This window comes from Danio rerio, chromosome 5 (genome assembly GCF_052040795.2).
Source record: "Danio rerio strain M-AB ecotype USA chromosome 5, GRCz13ab, whole genome shotgun sequence".
Taxonomy (NCBI): Eukaryota; Metazoa; Chordata; class Actinopteri; order Cypriniformes; family Danionidae; genus Danio; species Danio rerio.
Window position 1 is genome coordinate 39,111,158 of NC_141025.1, and position 16,117 is coordinate 39,127,274.

Consider the following 16,117-nt stretch of genomic DNA (forward strand, 5'->3'; position numbering starts at 1 on the left):
TATCAAACATATCCATCCTGCATGTTTTATTTTAAACAACTAACTCTTGAATGAGCACAAACATTTACTAAAGTAATCTTTCATTATTTCATACTCATTTTGTTTTGTTTGACAACAGAGGCATGTACAGAATCCAATCTGGGTTCAGTTTATCATACGGAGCACGCCTGAGGGTATCCTGGCAAAAACGGGAGGGTTGACGTGTGAAATGAACAGGAAGTGTTTGTGGAACAACAAATTTGCGAGTGAATCGAAAACTTAAATATATATTTTTCTATCACTACCACTGTTTTTTTTTTTTCCTTTGATCCATTTTTCCCCGACCATCACATCCCTCCAGATCTTCGTACTACTACAGATACTTTTTAAAAACTGATTGCATTTTAACAAACATTACCTTTGCTCAAAACAAAACGTCATCCCTAAACATTAATCTGCCAGTGCTGAACTCCTGAATTCAGGCACCTACATGAGGCCACAGGCCCCTCACAGTTTTACAGTCCAGTTCAATGAACTAAATGAACAGCATAGCTACATTTATCCCTGTCTCAAGCATTATTTGAAGAAAATATTTTCTTTTTCATAAGAATAAATTCAGCCCACAGATTTAGTGTGGGCTGAGAAACTAAAGTGCATGAGGCTGCATGTGGTGCATATTTAAATGCATATATAAATTCAATATATGCAGAAATACATAATGCCCTTTTTTCATTCATATCCGTGTTTGCATATGTTTAAAATGAGCCGTGTGAACAGTATTGAAATGTTCGAATGGACATTTTTTAAAGTTAGTTTCATACTATAATTGCTCATGAAAACAGAAGCATATAGTGTTTCTAAACACGGATGTGAATGAACAGCAAGAGCACAGCATGATGGCTGATCCATGTATTCACGTGCATGTGTGATTGTGTTTGGTTGCACGTTGTCATGCTTTCTTTGGTGTAGATTTGGAGCCCGACAGACCGTTCTCTGTGTTATCAATCCCTGAGGAGGTGACAAGGCACTCCTTACTGCAAAAAAAAAAAAACAAAGAAAGAAAGAAAGAAAGTGAAATAATGAGAGACATTATAAATATAACAATAAAAAATATATCAAATATTTTGCAATTCAATTGTAAATTGTCAGCCAACAGTATTTTGATTCACCTTTTGCTTATTTGGCACACGTAATTGAATAATTCTCAAGCAGTTTGATTGACAGGCCAATTATAATGCCGATATTCTGTGGCCCATCACGTTCTGTCATTTTATCCGACAAGCAAAGCAGTCAGACTAACCAGGTGCAGTAAGAGTTACATAAGAGATTAAATTAAAAAAAATTGAAATAGTGAAAATGTGTATGGGACTTACAACACCAACAGCAGGTACACAAAAGGATTTCATCTTTTTTTAAACTTACAGAAGTGATACAGATACATTTGTGTGGATGGATCACCATCAACTGTCAACCGATGGTCTTGTCATTTGCTAAATGGATAACTCAGAACCTTCCAACTGAACTAATCGTATCTGTTATCAGATCAGGGGTCCGTTCTTCCTACGTGGATTACTCAGTTAGCTATATTTGGTTATTGACGGTTTGACACGATCCAGGATCGTTTCGTTCTTTAAAATTGATCCGAGAGTTGTTGTCATAGCAACAGTTCTGGTAGCTCAAACCTTCTAGGGGGCAGGCTCATTTCATATATAATATATATAACAGGATTAGATCGGGTCAAAGTAAAGATAATACTGAAAGTATGTACCAAATTCTGATATTTTCTTACAGTAGTAGTTTTATGCACTTGGGAAAATAGTAAATATATATTTTTAACTATATATATATATATATATATATATATATATATATATATATATATATATATATGTATATATATATATATATGTATATATATATATATGTTATTAATAAAACTTATGCAATCTGCACTCCAAAATAAAAGTACAAAGACCTGGTGGTTCAAAGAAAACATTTATTGATATGAATTTTTTAGATCTCTTTACTACAATTTGTGTGTAATAGACATGCACAATATGCGACTTTAAAAAAAAAAAAAGTAATAATACATATGCAGTCATGAACATGTTTTGACAGCTAATACGGTGGTGATTTGATGCTTCACAAAAGTTGCAGACAACTTTACCAATATCAAAATGCTTTTGTAAACATCTAGTTATTCTTTACATCGATTAAGAAACCGGCTACTATAAAACTACTATGGCTACTATAATAAAGTAAATCCGCTCTAACTGTAAAACTAAATAAATTGTTCTTGACACATGAAAGGGTAAAGCCTGCAGCCCACAACAAAGGTGGAAAGTTATTGCTTATCATATTTAACAAACCGTTTACTACTAAATTTGTCATTTTGCTCACAAGGATAATTGAATATTAATCGGATGATGTCATTACGCTGCTGTGCCGTCAGCTAATCGTTGCATTGCTGATCATGATTTCGAGGATCGATAGATCTGTCCTTCACAACACACGCAGCGATCTCAGATCAGTTCATCCAGACATTTTAATCTGATTTAAGCGAGGTACGAAGAACGGACCCCAGGACAGCCCACGTAACTTTAGTTTATGGAGTGACTTGACAATATAACCAGCGAACTACCTGAAAACTCTGAAGATGACAGGTGAGATGAGCAAACCTAAAGTGCATAGCCTGGATACCCAGATAAACAGTAAGTTATTCATTACTGTCTCTTAGTTCATAGATGAATTATAGTTTTGTCTTGTTTGGGATGCCACTATTTGCAAGTGTTTGTGAATTATGTGTTAGGGAATTGATTTTTTGCATTGATGTGATCCCAGACCTGTGAAGAGATGATGCCTAGGTATCCATAATCTTGGACCAGGCCATATACTAAGCAGATGCTGTGGCAGTCATGGAGGAGTGAAACATGGAGCAGACCACTCCGGTTGCCACTCCTGTCAGCTAAGAACAGGAAACTGAGGCCCACCAAAATTGTACAATAGATGATTGGAAAAACGTTGCCCTGTCTGATGAGTCTCGATTTCTGCTGCTACATTTGGATGGTAGCGTCAGAATTTGGCGTCAACAACATGAAAGCATGGCTCCATCCTGCCTTGTATCAACGGTTCAGGCTGGTGGTGGTCGTAGTGTAATGGTGTGTTTCTTGAATCTGCAGCAACTGCGTGATGCGATCATGTCAATATGGAGCAAAATCTCTGAGAAATATTTCCAGTACCTTGTTGAATCTGTGCCATGAAGGATTAAGGCAGTTCTGAAGGCAAAAGAAGGTCCAACCTAGTAATGCTAAGGTGTACCTAATAAAGTGGCCAGTGAGTGTATGTCTGCTGCTGTTTGAAATCAGTATGTAATTTTTCTGAAAATTATTAACCATGTCCATGGGGAGTGCACAAATTCATAGTGGAGCACCATGGCTGATACTGAAAGCTTGTCGGACATAGAGAAGGGTCGGGCCAATGTAAAGGGTCAATTGAGTAACTTAGAGTAAGAGTTATAGTAAGGTGTTATAAATAAACTCACTTTTTTTCCTCCATCTTTGCGAGAATGAACAGGGTTAAGTTCTTTAGCAGCATGAAGGTCATTAGAAAAGCGATGAATCCGCCAACACAGGAGGCGATGATGATGGTGAGCGTGTTATCGACCACCTTTACTAAGAAAGCGATAGCAAGAGAAAAAAAAGACAAAACAAGAAGCGAGTAGAGTTATTTTAATAGTGACCTTGATATGTACTATGTGAAATATGTGTTCATCCTCCGTCACTCCCTCTGCCCACCACACTTACGTTCCTCTACTACATAGAGAGTGAAAAAGGCGCTGTGATTCCTGCCCTTCTCTTTGGGGTTTTTGCCGAAGCAGGTGTAGACGCCTGCGTCCTCGAATGTGACATTCCAAAGCAGGATAGAGATGTTATTTTCTTTACTGGAGCCAACATACTCCACCCGCTCACGGTAAATTTGCACCTTGTTTGGCTCCATATGATCAGTTGGAATCACAGAATCTGCCACCTTATTAAAAAAGGGAACTCTTAATTATAAAGATTAAACTGAGCATATTATGTAAATTTCTAGCTCAAAATGTATGTATTTTTTAATCTTAACACACCATACTGCTTAACAATATCATTAACTTTCTCTACTAATAGTATTTAACTCCATGACTTTAATGCTACAGTATGTACAGGTGCTTTAAAAACTTTTATAGCTGCCAACTGAAAACACCACTCTCATGATGATCTTGGAATGGATCTTGCAGCATCACTGAAAAACTAGTCAATGCAATGATTCCTATGAACTGTTCCCCTTTCACCTCGTGCGTCCTTGAAGGCATACAAAACCAGCTCAAGATGAAGAGAGGCTTTCTATTTATACTACATCCAATCAATGTCAGACTCGCATTAGAAACAGTAACTCACTTCAAAAAGATGTTTGAAGTGACTAACCTTTTTGGTAGGATTTTGTAAAACTTTCAAAATTGGCAGTCAATCTGACAAAAAGTATGTTTGCTACACTGCAACCAGATGGCCAGGCCAGCTATGTCCACTAAACTCTGTTGATATTTTCACTAAACAATATTTGAAACTCAAGATGGCGCCAGTTGTATTTTTATGATCACACAAACATGACCGTCTGTAAAAGTTGTCATAATCTATGTGAGAACTGTAGTTAACTGTTTAACTCATTTGTGCCCAAATTTTAAAAAAAGGGTTTCAAACATGTAGCCTTGTTAATAGTGTCCTATATGAACATGTTTTGCATTTATTTTCTCCAGGTTTTTAATTCTTTTTTTTTTTTCTAAAAAATTTTTTTAGAAAATTGTATTTGAATATGCAGCAATAGTTGCCGGTGGGCAAATACGTTGTAAGAACCCTTCAATGTAGAGTTTAAATAGGAGGAGAACATTTAGCATTTTAACTCAAAACAACTGCTTTCAAAAGATTAATTCATATTCATTAAGACATTTATTATGTTTAAAATTAGAAAACCATTTAATATGAGCCCCCCAACACCCCCCCCCCCCCCAAAACCACTTGTCTTAAAGTGAATAATCACATACCAGTTTCCCCCAACAGATTACTGTGTGTCAAAAATACAAATGAAAAAATCATCTAACAAAAATATTTTCAGTAAATCTCACTACAGACTTTTGTAGACATCTGACAGAAATAGTCAGACAGCTAAGTAACAAATAAAGCTGCTAATTCTGCTTATGGAGTTGTTTTAACGATCCTGATGAGCTGAGATTTAGAGAGATTTATTGAGTTTTAGTTGAATTCTTATGGCCATGTCCACACGTACACAGGTATTTTTGTAAACAAAAACATTATTTCTCAATTTTCTAGAAAACCCACTGACAAAAGTTTTACAAAAATGTGGGTTTCAATGACCTAATACTGTTTTTGTGTAAAAAAAAAAAAAAAAAGCAGCAATTTAGACAATATCTATGTTTGTGTGGACAGCAGGGCCTAAGGTTGTGACTCAATTTGGTTGTAGTTTTGTGTTTTTCTTCAGTGATTTTGCTTTTTAACCACAGGAGTTCATTATTCTCTGGTCAACCAGCACTTTAACACTGCTGCAGTGTTATTTTAACTATTTGTCGCAGTGGGACCAGTGGGAGATGTTAATCAGTTAAATTCTAATATTTATATGGGGTATTACGAAAGCAAAAATCCATAATAACACATAACTTAGATATATTGACTTAACACATTATCCCCTTATTCCACATGGTTTATGTGCTTACAAGGTATTTGCATATTTGACAAAGTATGCAAAAAAACTGTAGATCTCTTGAAAGATCTATTTTGTTTGGATGAATCTAGAGACCGTCATGATTATGTTGATATACATTTGTGAACAAATTATTTTTAGTACCATGAACATTGCCTTTATTTGGGAGGGTTTGCCTCCATTTTGCATCCTGAAGTTAAAGGTCTCATGTGACAGGAAGTAAATCAATTCCTTTATTTCTTTCTTGAGGTTTCTATTATTTGGTTGTTGACTTTCTTGTCATTGACAAAATAAACATAGATAACATGTAGACCAGGGGTCTCAACCCTGTTCCTTTAGATCTATCCTCCTACAGAGTTTAGCATTAACCCTGATCAAACACACCTGAACCAATTATAAAGGACCTGAACAGCACTTGATAATTACAGGCAGGTGTGTTTGATAAGGGCTGCAACTGAAATCTGCAGAAAGGTAGATCTCCAGGAACAGGGTTGAGCACCCCTGATAGACAATTACTCATAAAAGGAAAATAACAACTATGAACTTTGGCAACTATAGTTGCCGGTGGGCTTAAACCAAATACATAATAAAGCTGATTTTTTTGTATTATTATTATTTTTTTATGTTTAATTGTGATAGGACAGTGGAGGTAACAAACAGGAAAGTATTGAGAGCGGAGAGAGGGGTCGATAAAGGACCTTGAGCCGGAAATTGAACTCGGGCCGCTGTGAGCACCTATTTGCTATTTGTAGGCCCACTTAATCAGTAGGCTATTGGCGCCGACCTTTAAGCTGACTTTCTTAACATTCTTCTTATTTATTTTTTTCAGGCTGAAATTATAATTAGCCTAATAAAGCAGGTTTTTAATTGTTTTTGTGATTAAACCACAAATTATCAATTGTTTTGCTACACTAACCACTTTTTAAGCATGATGTTTGAAAATAGAAATCAATACCCACAAAATGCATGTTTACTACATTCTTCCTGCAATAAGCTATGGTTAACTTTCTTAGGGTTTGTTGGTAAGTACGTGGTTTGAACATTATGTTTTTGCGATTGTTCAATTTAACATCTATTCATGGTGGATTAAAGTATTGCAATATCCCATGATTACCTTCTGCATGGTGCCATTGTCATTGAACTCCCATTTGAAGTATAGGTTGGTGATCCCAATACAGCTGGCATAGGTGCAGGGCAAAAGGACTGTGCTGCCATTTACCGCTTCCAAGAAAGGCACCTTGCCTGTGTTCATTTCCAAAGCATGAACACAACACACACCTGAAACAAAAAGACAAAGTAGATTAGCAAGGTCAGATATTGAAATACTAAACTAACATACACTAAATAAAATAATTAAGTAAAAGGTTTTGTTATGGATCATTTAACAGACCGTTCGACCCCACAAACTCCTAGTAAATAGTCCAGGGTCCTTGGGTATCAATGCTGTGTACATACAAAAACTTTGCGTATGCCAGATTTCACGTTCACATTTTGATTTACTAATGATGAAATTAACATGAGAATGTGCGTTGATCTGTGCCAACTTCATGTCTGGCTTACGTGTATTTCTTGTGTGTGTTGGTTTTATTTCCATTGGCGACTCCTAGAGGTAATTATACTAAATTGCACACTACAAAGTATCGCACCAACAGTATCCTGGCTACTGGTTCTGAATCGTGCAATGCAAGCTGTATCGAACGGGATCATCCACATGTCTAGAAGGTATATAAGGTTTCCATACCATGCAGTTGACCAGCCAAACATTAAAGCACAATTTGCAGAAATCAAGGGTTTTCTTAATGTAATTGAAGCGATCGACTGCAGGCTATATCGACTGCTATAAAGGTTCTGTCTGAAGACGAATTTGCATACGCGAATCGGAAACATTTTCATTCAATAAATGTGCAAATAATAGGTGATGCTCAAATGCGTGTAACAAATATTGTAGCACGGTGGCCTTGGTCAACCCATGATAAATTCATCCTCACAAACAGCATGGTTGGGATGAGGCTCCAAGGTGGCAGTGTGCGCAATATGTGGCTTCTTGGTGAGTGATGTATTTAAAAGATATTATTTCAGCTAAGTTTTTATTTTATTTTATTGAGTGCAATTATTTAACTGCATATCAGGAGACCGCTGTTATCCATTAAAGACGTGGCTGTTAACCCCCCTCAACAACACACAAACTGACCAAGAGCCAATGATGCCCATTCTTGCACTTGGACAGTTGTAAAGCGGGATTTTTTGTTTGTTTTTAATTCCGGAGGACAAACTTGCAAATAACACAGTTTTTCTCCGATCTACCTCCGATAAGAGCACCTCCGATTCACATTCTGTGAAGTTTCTTTTCTTGCTTGCTTGCTTTTGCCATTGCTTTTTCGTTTGGTTTTTGCCAAAAGTAAAGTCATCACCACATTCATAAGGGGGAGGAGGCAGGGAGGGGTTTAGCGCTCATGTTGTGCTCAGTTTCACAATAATTTGGATGTACAAAGAGAATATGTGTGGGATTCCGCGTATGCAGTGTTTCACACATCTGATTTTTTTTACTGCGTATGCACATTTACAGCTTTGTCTATACGCAATGTTTAAGTATTAATTCAACGCAAGTCTTTGTACATGAGGCCCCAGGTGTGTATCTTCTTAACCATCCATCAGTCCCCTATGATCACCACCTATCCAGTCTCAGTTTAAAAAAAAACAAATTTCCCACATCTCCAGCTCTTCCAGAAGGATCCTAATGTGTTCCCAGGCAAGGTCTCTGGTGACAGGCCAGTCTAAGGCCCAATCCAAATTCAACCACTTAGCCCTACCCCTCGTTTTGGAGGTTCCTGTGAAGGGGTAGGGGTGTCCCAATTCTCTTTAGCTTAAAGGCGTAGGGCTAAGGGGAAGGGGTGAATAGCCCTTTGAACAATGGTTTTTCAGGACCACACTCGAAACCAAAGGGGTAAGAAAGTTTCCCAGAATACACCAGCCACAACGGAAGGATCGCTGCACCAGGAGGCAAAGAGATCCACAAATTATTATTTTTTGTCCTTATTAGGAATTTTTACAAGCAAGCATATGTTTTAATACATTAATAACCGCGTTTGTGTTTTACAGTCCTGCTTTAAAAATTTGTAAAAATAAAAACACTAAATTTCGTGATCTATAATCATAACTCCTGTACAGCAGTCCCGCAACATTCTGACACTCGATGACACTCAAATGCCGTCAAGGCAAGTTTAGTGGCTGAGAATGACCTTTTTGCAGTGTGTGCTATAATGCTAATGTTGTTATTGGTGTGTCTACATAGATGAATATGGCCACTGTGTAAATTTGCAGTATAGTTAAGATCTTATTGCCACATTAGATCGTTATGATAACATAATATAAGCCTTCAGTGATTTCCTGAAGGTAAATAAAACTGGAATTACTACAGCAGTAGCGATCCTCTGATCACAGTGAAGGGGACTCTATAATGTCAGTGAGCACCGTCTTTCAAATGAGATCTTAAACTGAGGTCAGGACTCTCTGTGGTCACTAAAAATCATGGCACTTCTCACAAAGAGCGGGGGTGTAACACTTGTGTCTGGCCAAATTCCCTGATCATACTTCTTACTTCTTCATACTTGATCCCTGAACATTACTTACTACTACTACTTAGGATGTGGAAACAGGCTCTTTACACATGGAATACCACCTTACTGGGAGAGGAGGAGTATGAAATTAAGGGTTTTAAGGCCTCCAGTGCCTGTTGTGGGGGTAATAGACTACCAGGTAGTGGACATCAGAGGTTGACCACCCAAGATAGGTAAAGCTAAAGCAAAATCTCTGACCTGGGAAGAGTTTGGCGCCAAATGAAGGGAAACATAAAGGGTTCTTCACCAACATTGTATATAGTGTATTTGGGGAAGCATTGACCTTGACTGGGGATGTTGTCGGGCACTGAAATCAATTAAAGATCTTCTTAATCCCAGTGACATACTGTACCTGCCTTTGAAGACGCAGATAGTGGGGTGGCAGAAGTTGACTTATCCATCACCTAATCTGAAGCCACTGAAATCGTTTGCAAGCTCCAAAATTGGATGAGATGGGGGTGAATGAGATCCATCAACCAGAAGGTGTGTTCTAACTACAAGGGGATCACAGTCCTCAGCCTTCCTGGAAAAGACTATGCTAGGGTACTGGAGAGGAGAATCCAACCAATAGTACAACCTCAGATTCAGGAGGACCAATGTGTTTTTGGTCCGGGCCCTCTCTAGAGTGCACGAGGGTTCATAGAACCCCATACATACATCTTCTTTACCAATTTTTATTTTATTATTTTACTGAAGTATTGTGCATTGAATGCTGCCAACCTTTGAAATATATTTGCTCACGTTTAGCGTCCTGTACAGTCATCATCTCAGCACTCAGACACATATAAATAAATAATGCCGAAATCTTCTTAAGACTAACAAGAGAAGTATCAATAAATAAAAATAGCTGAGTACGAAATTTTAAATGTAACAAGTCTAAGACAATAAAGCAATGTGCTACAATGCCAAAAAAAACACAGTTTCACAGCGGATGCAGAACTGAAAAAAGGCCTATTTTCAACTATGGTTAAAAATGCCTACCAAAATAATAAATATTCTGTACACAATTATATATATGTTGGTAATATACTAAGTAATAAATGAATACATCCAAGTAATAATTGATCATTAAAACAAATATTACTTCTATTTGTAAATATAACACAGAGATAACAAATGAACAGACCACTCTCATTACAGAACAGTTCTGTAAGTTGTTTTCTGCCATTCAGAACACAGATGATTGTGGAATTTGAACATGTCAGCATGTGGTTTCGCAAGGTTCATATAACAGCTTTTCACATTTCATATGTGGTTCTACAGAGATACTGTTTCATCCGCATAGCAGCTTTTTGGTCATCTATATTTAACTTTTCCATGTTTACCATGTTTACTATATTGTTTTTCACTATATTGTATACTATATTGTTTAAACCTCAAAGAGGTCATTTTTTAAATAATAACTCTGTAAATTATGTATTAATTAGTTTGTTGACATGCTTGGTACAGTAGTGAAACTGCACATTGATATACACTCACCAACCTCTTTAATGGGTAAACCCATCCAAGTGTTCTTCAAATTTACTTAGTCAGTAGCATTAAAGCAACTCAATGTATTTAGGAATATTGACATGGTCAACATAATCTGCTGAAGTTTAATCAAGCATCAGATTGGGAAAACAATTATTTACATTAAACATGGCCTGGTTGTTAATGCAAAATTTACTGGTATTACAGAAATTCTTTTTTACGTATAACTATCTCTAGGGTTTAAAGAAAATGATCTGAAAAAGACAAAATAGCAAGTGAGCAGCAGCTGTGTGTGAAAATGCCTTTGTCAATTCAGAGAAGAATGACCAGACTGATTCAAGCTGATAGGAAGACAACAGTAACTGAAATATCCACTAAATAAACAGTAAACCAAGATCTGCAGAAGAGCATCTCTGAACACACAGAACCTTGAAGCAGATGAGCTACAGGAGCAGAAGACAATATTGGCAACACTCCTGACAACTTCATTACACAAGTTTGTCCTGATGTGACTCTTTTGCTGCAACATTTAGATACAGGATAAGAATCTAGCATAAACGATATGAAAGCATCCTGCTTAGATGTATCTAATAAAAAGGTAAATTAATAACATACTTGTACAGCCACAGCCATATCACCCCATGATCGGTTACTCACTGAAGCTAAACAGGGCTGAGCCTGGTCAGTGCCTGGATGGGAGACCACATGGGAAAGCTAGGTTGCTGTTAGAAGTGGTGGTAGTGAGGCCAGTGGAGGGTGCTCAACCTGTGGTCTGTGTGAATCCTAATGTCCCAGTATATTGATGAGGACACCATACTTTTGGTGAGCGCCTTCTTTCGCATTAAACTGAGGTCCTGACTCTCTGTGGTAATCAAAAATTTAATGGCACTTCTTGTAAAAGAGATGTGACCCCAGGCCATCTTTCCACCATCGGCCCTTGCAATTATCCCCATCCACCAAATTGGCTCTATTACTGTCTCTCCACTCCACCAAGAGCTGGTGTGTGGTGAACACAGGAACCTTTGTCCTGTGGCTGCCGTCGCATCATCTAACTGGTGGTGGTGTGGAAAGACCCCCTAATGATTGTGAAGCACTTTGGGTGTATGGCCAGAATAAATGTGCTATATAAATACACGATACATTCCATTACGGTGCTGTACATTTAACTTTTCAACTGTATCTACAAATGCATTGTTGTATACTGCATCATTCCATGTAACCAATAAGATGTGGTGACCTTACAAACACACCTGGACTTCTGATATCTGTGTTCAGAATTATGTGTGTGTATGTGTGTGTGTGTGTATGTGTGTAAGAGAAAAAGAGAAAGTGCTGCGTTTACACAGCTGTGTACTTCGTCAAGAGAAGTTGCATGACCAGTGCAGTGGTCCTTAAACTGTAGCCTTTCATAACATTTTAAACCAAGGACATGAGTGATCGTAGAAACACTGCAGACTCATTGTTGACTTCTCATGTTCTCTGTAAGAGATACTGCACTTCCGTTATAGTAAACTGCTACTTTACCACAGAGAAACATTTTTGTGCACATAAGACAGGAGAAAACTAATCTTTGTGTATTACTTGTTTCAATATTTAAAATTTACTTAGCAATAAAATAAAGGACTTAGGAGGCATAAATATTTATCTTTAATCTATTCACAAACAAAACATCTAAGCATTCCAAACGTGAAATGTGAAAACTTAAATTAAGGAATATCCCATCCAATACACTATGAAACACACACAGCCTATCAAAGCCAAACTTTAACAATAAAACACTTCCTTAAACCTCCTGTTTTTTTTCTAAAATGACCCCAACAAAATCAAACATTAGCTATTTTCCATTGTCCTATTTTTCTGAAGGCTGCATATATTTAGGAAACAATGGTTGTCTTATAGGTCAATTTTGACAGGCCAGCTATAAAACAATTTTACATCAAATTACAGGCACACACATGAACACTCCAAACAGCACCACCAAACACAAACGTATAAAACCACAAACTTTTCATTTTAAGAATTCGGTCTTGCTTGAAACCTTCTACATTTATTCAGGTACCTTTAACATTAGAAAATATAAACCTTTACTTTAGTCGAACCCAGTGGTGCACACTAATTAAAAATTGTTGAAATACTGACCACAGACAAGATATAAACTCTGATATATAGAGTTAGTTTTGAAGGCGGAAGTTGTTTCTTCCTGCAATATAGATCTGAGAATTCAAATTGAATTTTGCAGCTTTATTTTAGAGTTTTAGTAAAGATGAGGGATTTTTGATTATCATAGGATAATGAAATACAATAGCTGACAATGCATAAAGATCTTCAAAGTGGATGGCAACATCAACAGCCTGAGGTATCAAGACATTTGTGCTGCCCCTTACATCACAAACCACAGAAGAGAGCAAATTCTTTAGCAGGATAGCACTCCTCCTCATACCACATCAAAGTTCATGAAAGCATAAAAGGTCAAGGTGCTCCAGGACTGGCCAGCCCAGTCACCCAATATAAACATTATTGAGGATGTCTGGGGTAGTTGAAGGAAGAGGCATTGAAGATGAATCCAAAGAATCTTGTTGAACTCTGGGAGCTCTGCAAGAACACTTTCTTTGCCATTCCAGATGACTTTATTAATCAGTTATAGAGTCACACACAATGATTTTCCACTTTTACACAAATTTTTTTTTACCTGTATATTATTTCTGTTAAGTGACAAGACCTTAGTCTTAGCAAAGTCATACATACTGTCCTAATAATAAATCAAGCCTAAATAATCATAATCTGTAGGCCTTTACCTTTCATATAAGCCACTTCTGATTCCCAATGATCAACTAGAAGTCAAGTTATTATTTGCTGTTCCTAAAATTTGCATTTGTCAGGTAGTGTACAATATTCTATGATGACCCATAGGTCAATGAAATATACAATATTCTAAGATGAACATTTCAATACAACGAGAAAAAAAAAAGAAACTTCTTGAGTCAGATTTGGAACAACATGAAGGTGAGCAAATTATAACTCTGACCGCAGTTTCCTTTGCGTAGCTCCGTCCCTGGGGGGATATATGCCTCAGAAATTTGAGCCTGTTATCTACTGCTGACTTTACACACCACACCAACACTATATTCTACTGTACGGCTTCACTGCAGTGCAACATTTTGGGGCTGGATTCATGCACATGTGTCTGTGTTCAGGACATCAGAGAGCTGCAAAGACCTTGCAAGCTTTGCATTCTCTTCTGTTCTTGTCAGTGGGCGTGTATGATGCAAGTCTAATGGTAACACACATCCACATATATTTTTGCTTTGCACTAAAGGAGCATCTTACCAATGATAAGTGCCAGCAGAAGACAGGACACACTTCCTTCTGACGGAGCTCCTCTACTTCCTCCTCCTCTTAGACGCCCTCCGCTCCGTGACACCATCCTGCTCTTCACTTTCTTCCCCTTTCCTTTTGCTGTGTCCACCAGCCCTTCTCAGCAGTTCTCGGTAGTTTCCCGGAAGTCTTTGTTCCCGAAGATGCTGCGTGGGTGGCAAAGACTCCTGACTTCTTCTTGGCAGAGCGTACTAGATCAAACTGTGCTTACAGTTTTTTTACATCAAGCATAAGACTCCTCCTGTCAAAGGCCTGTCCAGGTCTCAGAGGTCTGGAAGATCAAGAATCTGCTCAGCGGTGAAGGTAAAATTTCAGAACTCCATATAACTCAGTTATTTGGGTTATTCGTTTGCCCTCTGACCTGTGAAAAAAGGAATGTTTGAGGGTGGCTATCCATTTGTAAATCCTTGCATAAACAATAATCAGACATTAACTATAAGCAATTTATAACCTCACCAAAAGGGATGAGCAAACAGAATCCTGTCATCAACTGTCATCATTTACTCAACATCATGTTATTCCAAACAAAAAGTTAATCTTCTCACAAGTGAAGACATTTTTATCAAGGCTAAGCGATTCTTGTTCCTCCATTAAGTGTCTATTTAGCCCATTAATAAACTGAGGTAAAAAAAATATATCAATTAATATATCAAATCAAACATATTTATTAATTATCAATTGATTGGTTAAATGTGATTTCTCTGAAGAGATAACTGCTTTACATTAACAGTACATTTAATTTTAGAAATAATATTCCCATATAAACTTTGATTAGCAAACAATGTTTAAAATATTTACATGTGGTTATTCCAATATTCAAACTTCTATAAGAACCACTGAGGTTTGTTCTTGCACATAATAAAGCAGGTATTGTTGATCTGTGTTTTTATATAAATTAAAAATGCAAATTATTTAAATTCATGAAGCAAGAATTAAGTGTCTCAAGAACACCTAAACTGGCTGATTTATATGCAATTTTAATTTAATTATTATCATTATAGTCATCACATCATCATTATTAATTTAATTTCTCCAAAATCTCCAGATATTTCCATGAATAAACTTTCAATGTCTCAGATTTTATTCAATATTATCAATACTTTATATTAGGGTAAATAAATTAAATATTAGTGTGAACAAATGATGGCAGGACTTTCATTTTGGATAAAAACAATAATATTAAAAGTAAAATTAATATTTGCTGAATTTATGTAATTAAAAAACAACAGAACTTCATATACCCTTGTAAATATTTCAAGTACAAAGAAGCGAAAAGGAAACCCCATATATTGGTTTTGCCTGCAGCTCCCATAAAGATGAACACACTGAACTTTTACATTTAAGTCCATAACTTATAAATGTACCTCCCCGACTGTTAAGCAAATCAAACATGCGCAGCTGACAAAAGAACTGTGTGCTTCTATGTTGAGTCAGCATGTGTGTGTGTGTGCGCGCGCCGTACCTCTGTTGAGCAGGTAAATCTGTGTGTCCTGTCCGGAGAAGCAGAGGGCACCAGTCCGCAGAATATGCCGTACACAAATCCGCAGTGCTTTGGTCCCAAGCCTGCTCAGACACACAAACAAACACCCTCTGCCATGCACACAGACACACACACACTCTCACCGACGCACCTTGTGAGAGACACACACGCAGTCCAGCCGCCGGTAAAACACAACTGAAGAGCATTGAAGCACTGGAGGTCTGAGGACAAACTGCAGCGAGTCTGTTCAACAGCAGCCCCCCCTTCTCTCTCTCTCTCTCTCTCTCTCTCTCTCTCTCTCTCTCTCTCTCTCTCTCTCTCTCTCTCTCTCTCTGTGTGTCTGAAAAATCGGCTAAAATCTGGCTCACACTCAACTTTTCCCCTCCTTTGCTGAATGCCTGTCCCCCCCTTCCTTCCTTCCCCTCACCCCGTATCTCTGCTCTCTCTC

The 16,117-nt window shown here is 37.4% G+C and overlaps 1 protein-coding gene across 1 annotated transcript; it reads right to left on the reverse strand.

Annotated features, from left to right (window-relative positions):
• Window positions 1-683: 683 nt before the first annotated feature.
• Window positions 684-15,884, reverse strand: scn4bb (sodium channel, voltage-gated, type IV, beta b). Its single transcript, NM_001077573.1, is given in 6 exon segments — window positions 684-1,013; window positions 3,521-3,650; window positions 3,783-4,005; window positions 6,842-7,005; window positions 14,142-14,550; window positions 15,652-15,884. Coding segments are annotated over 5 exon segments (699 nt in total). The 5' UTR covers window positions 14,239-14,550; window positions 15,652-15,884; the 3' UTR covers window positions 684-928.
• Between the last annotated feature and the right edge of the window lie 233 nt (window positions 15,885-16,117).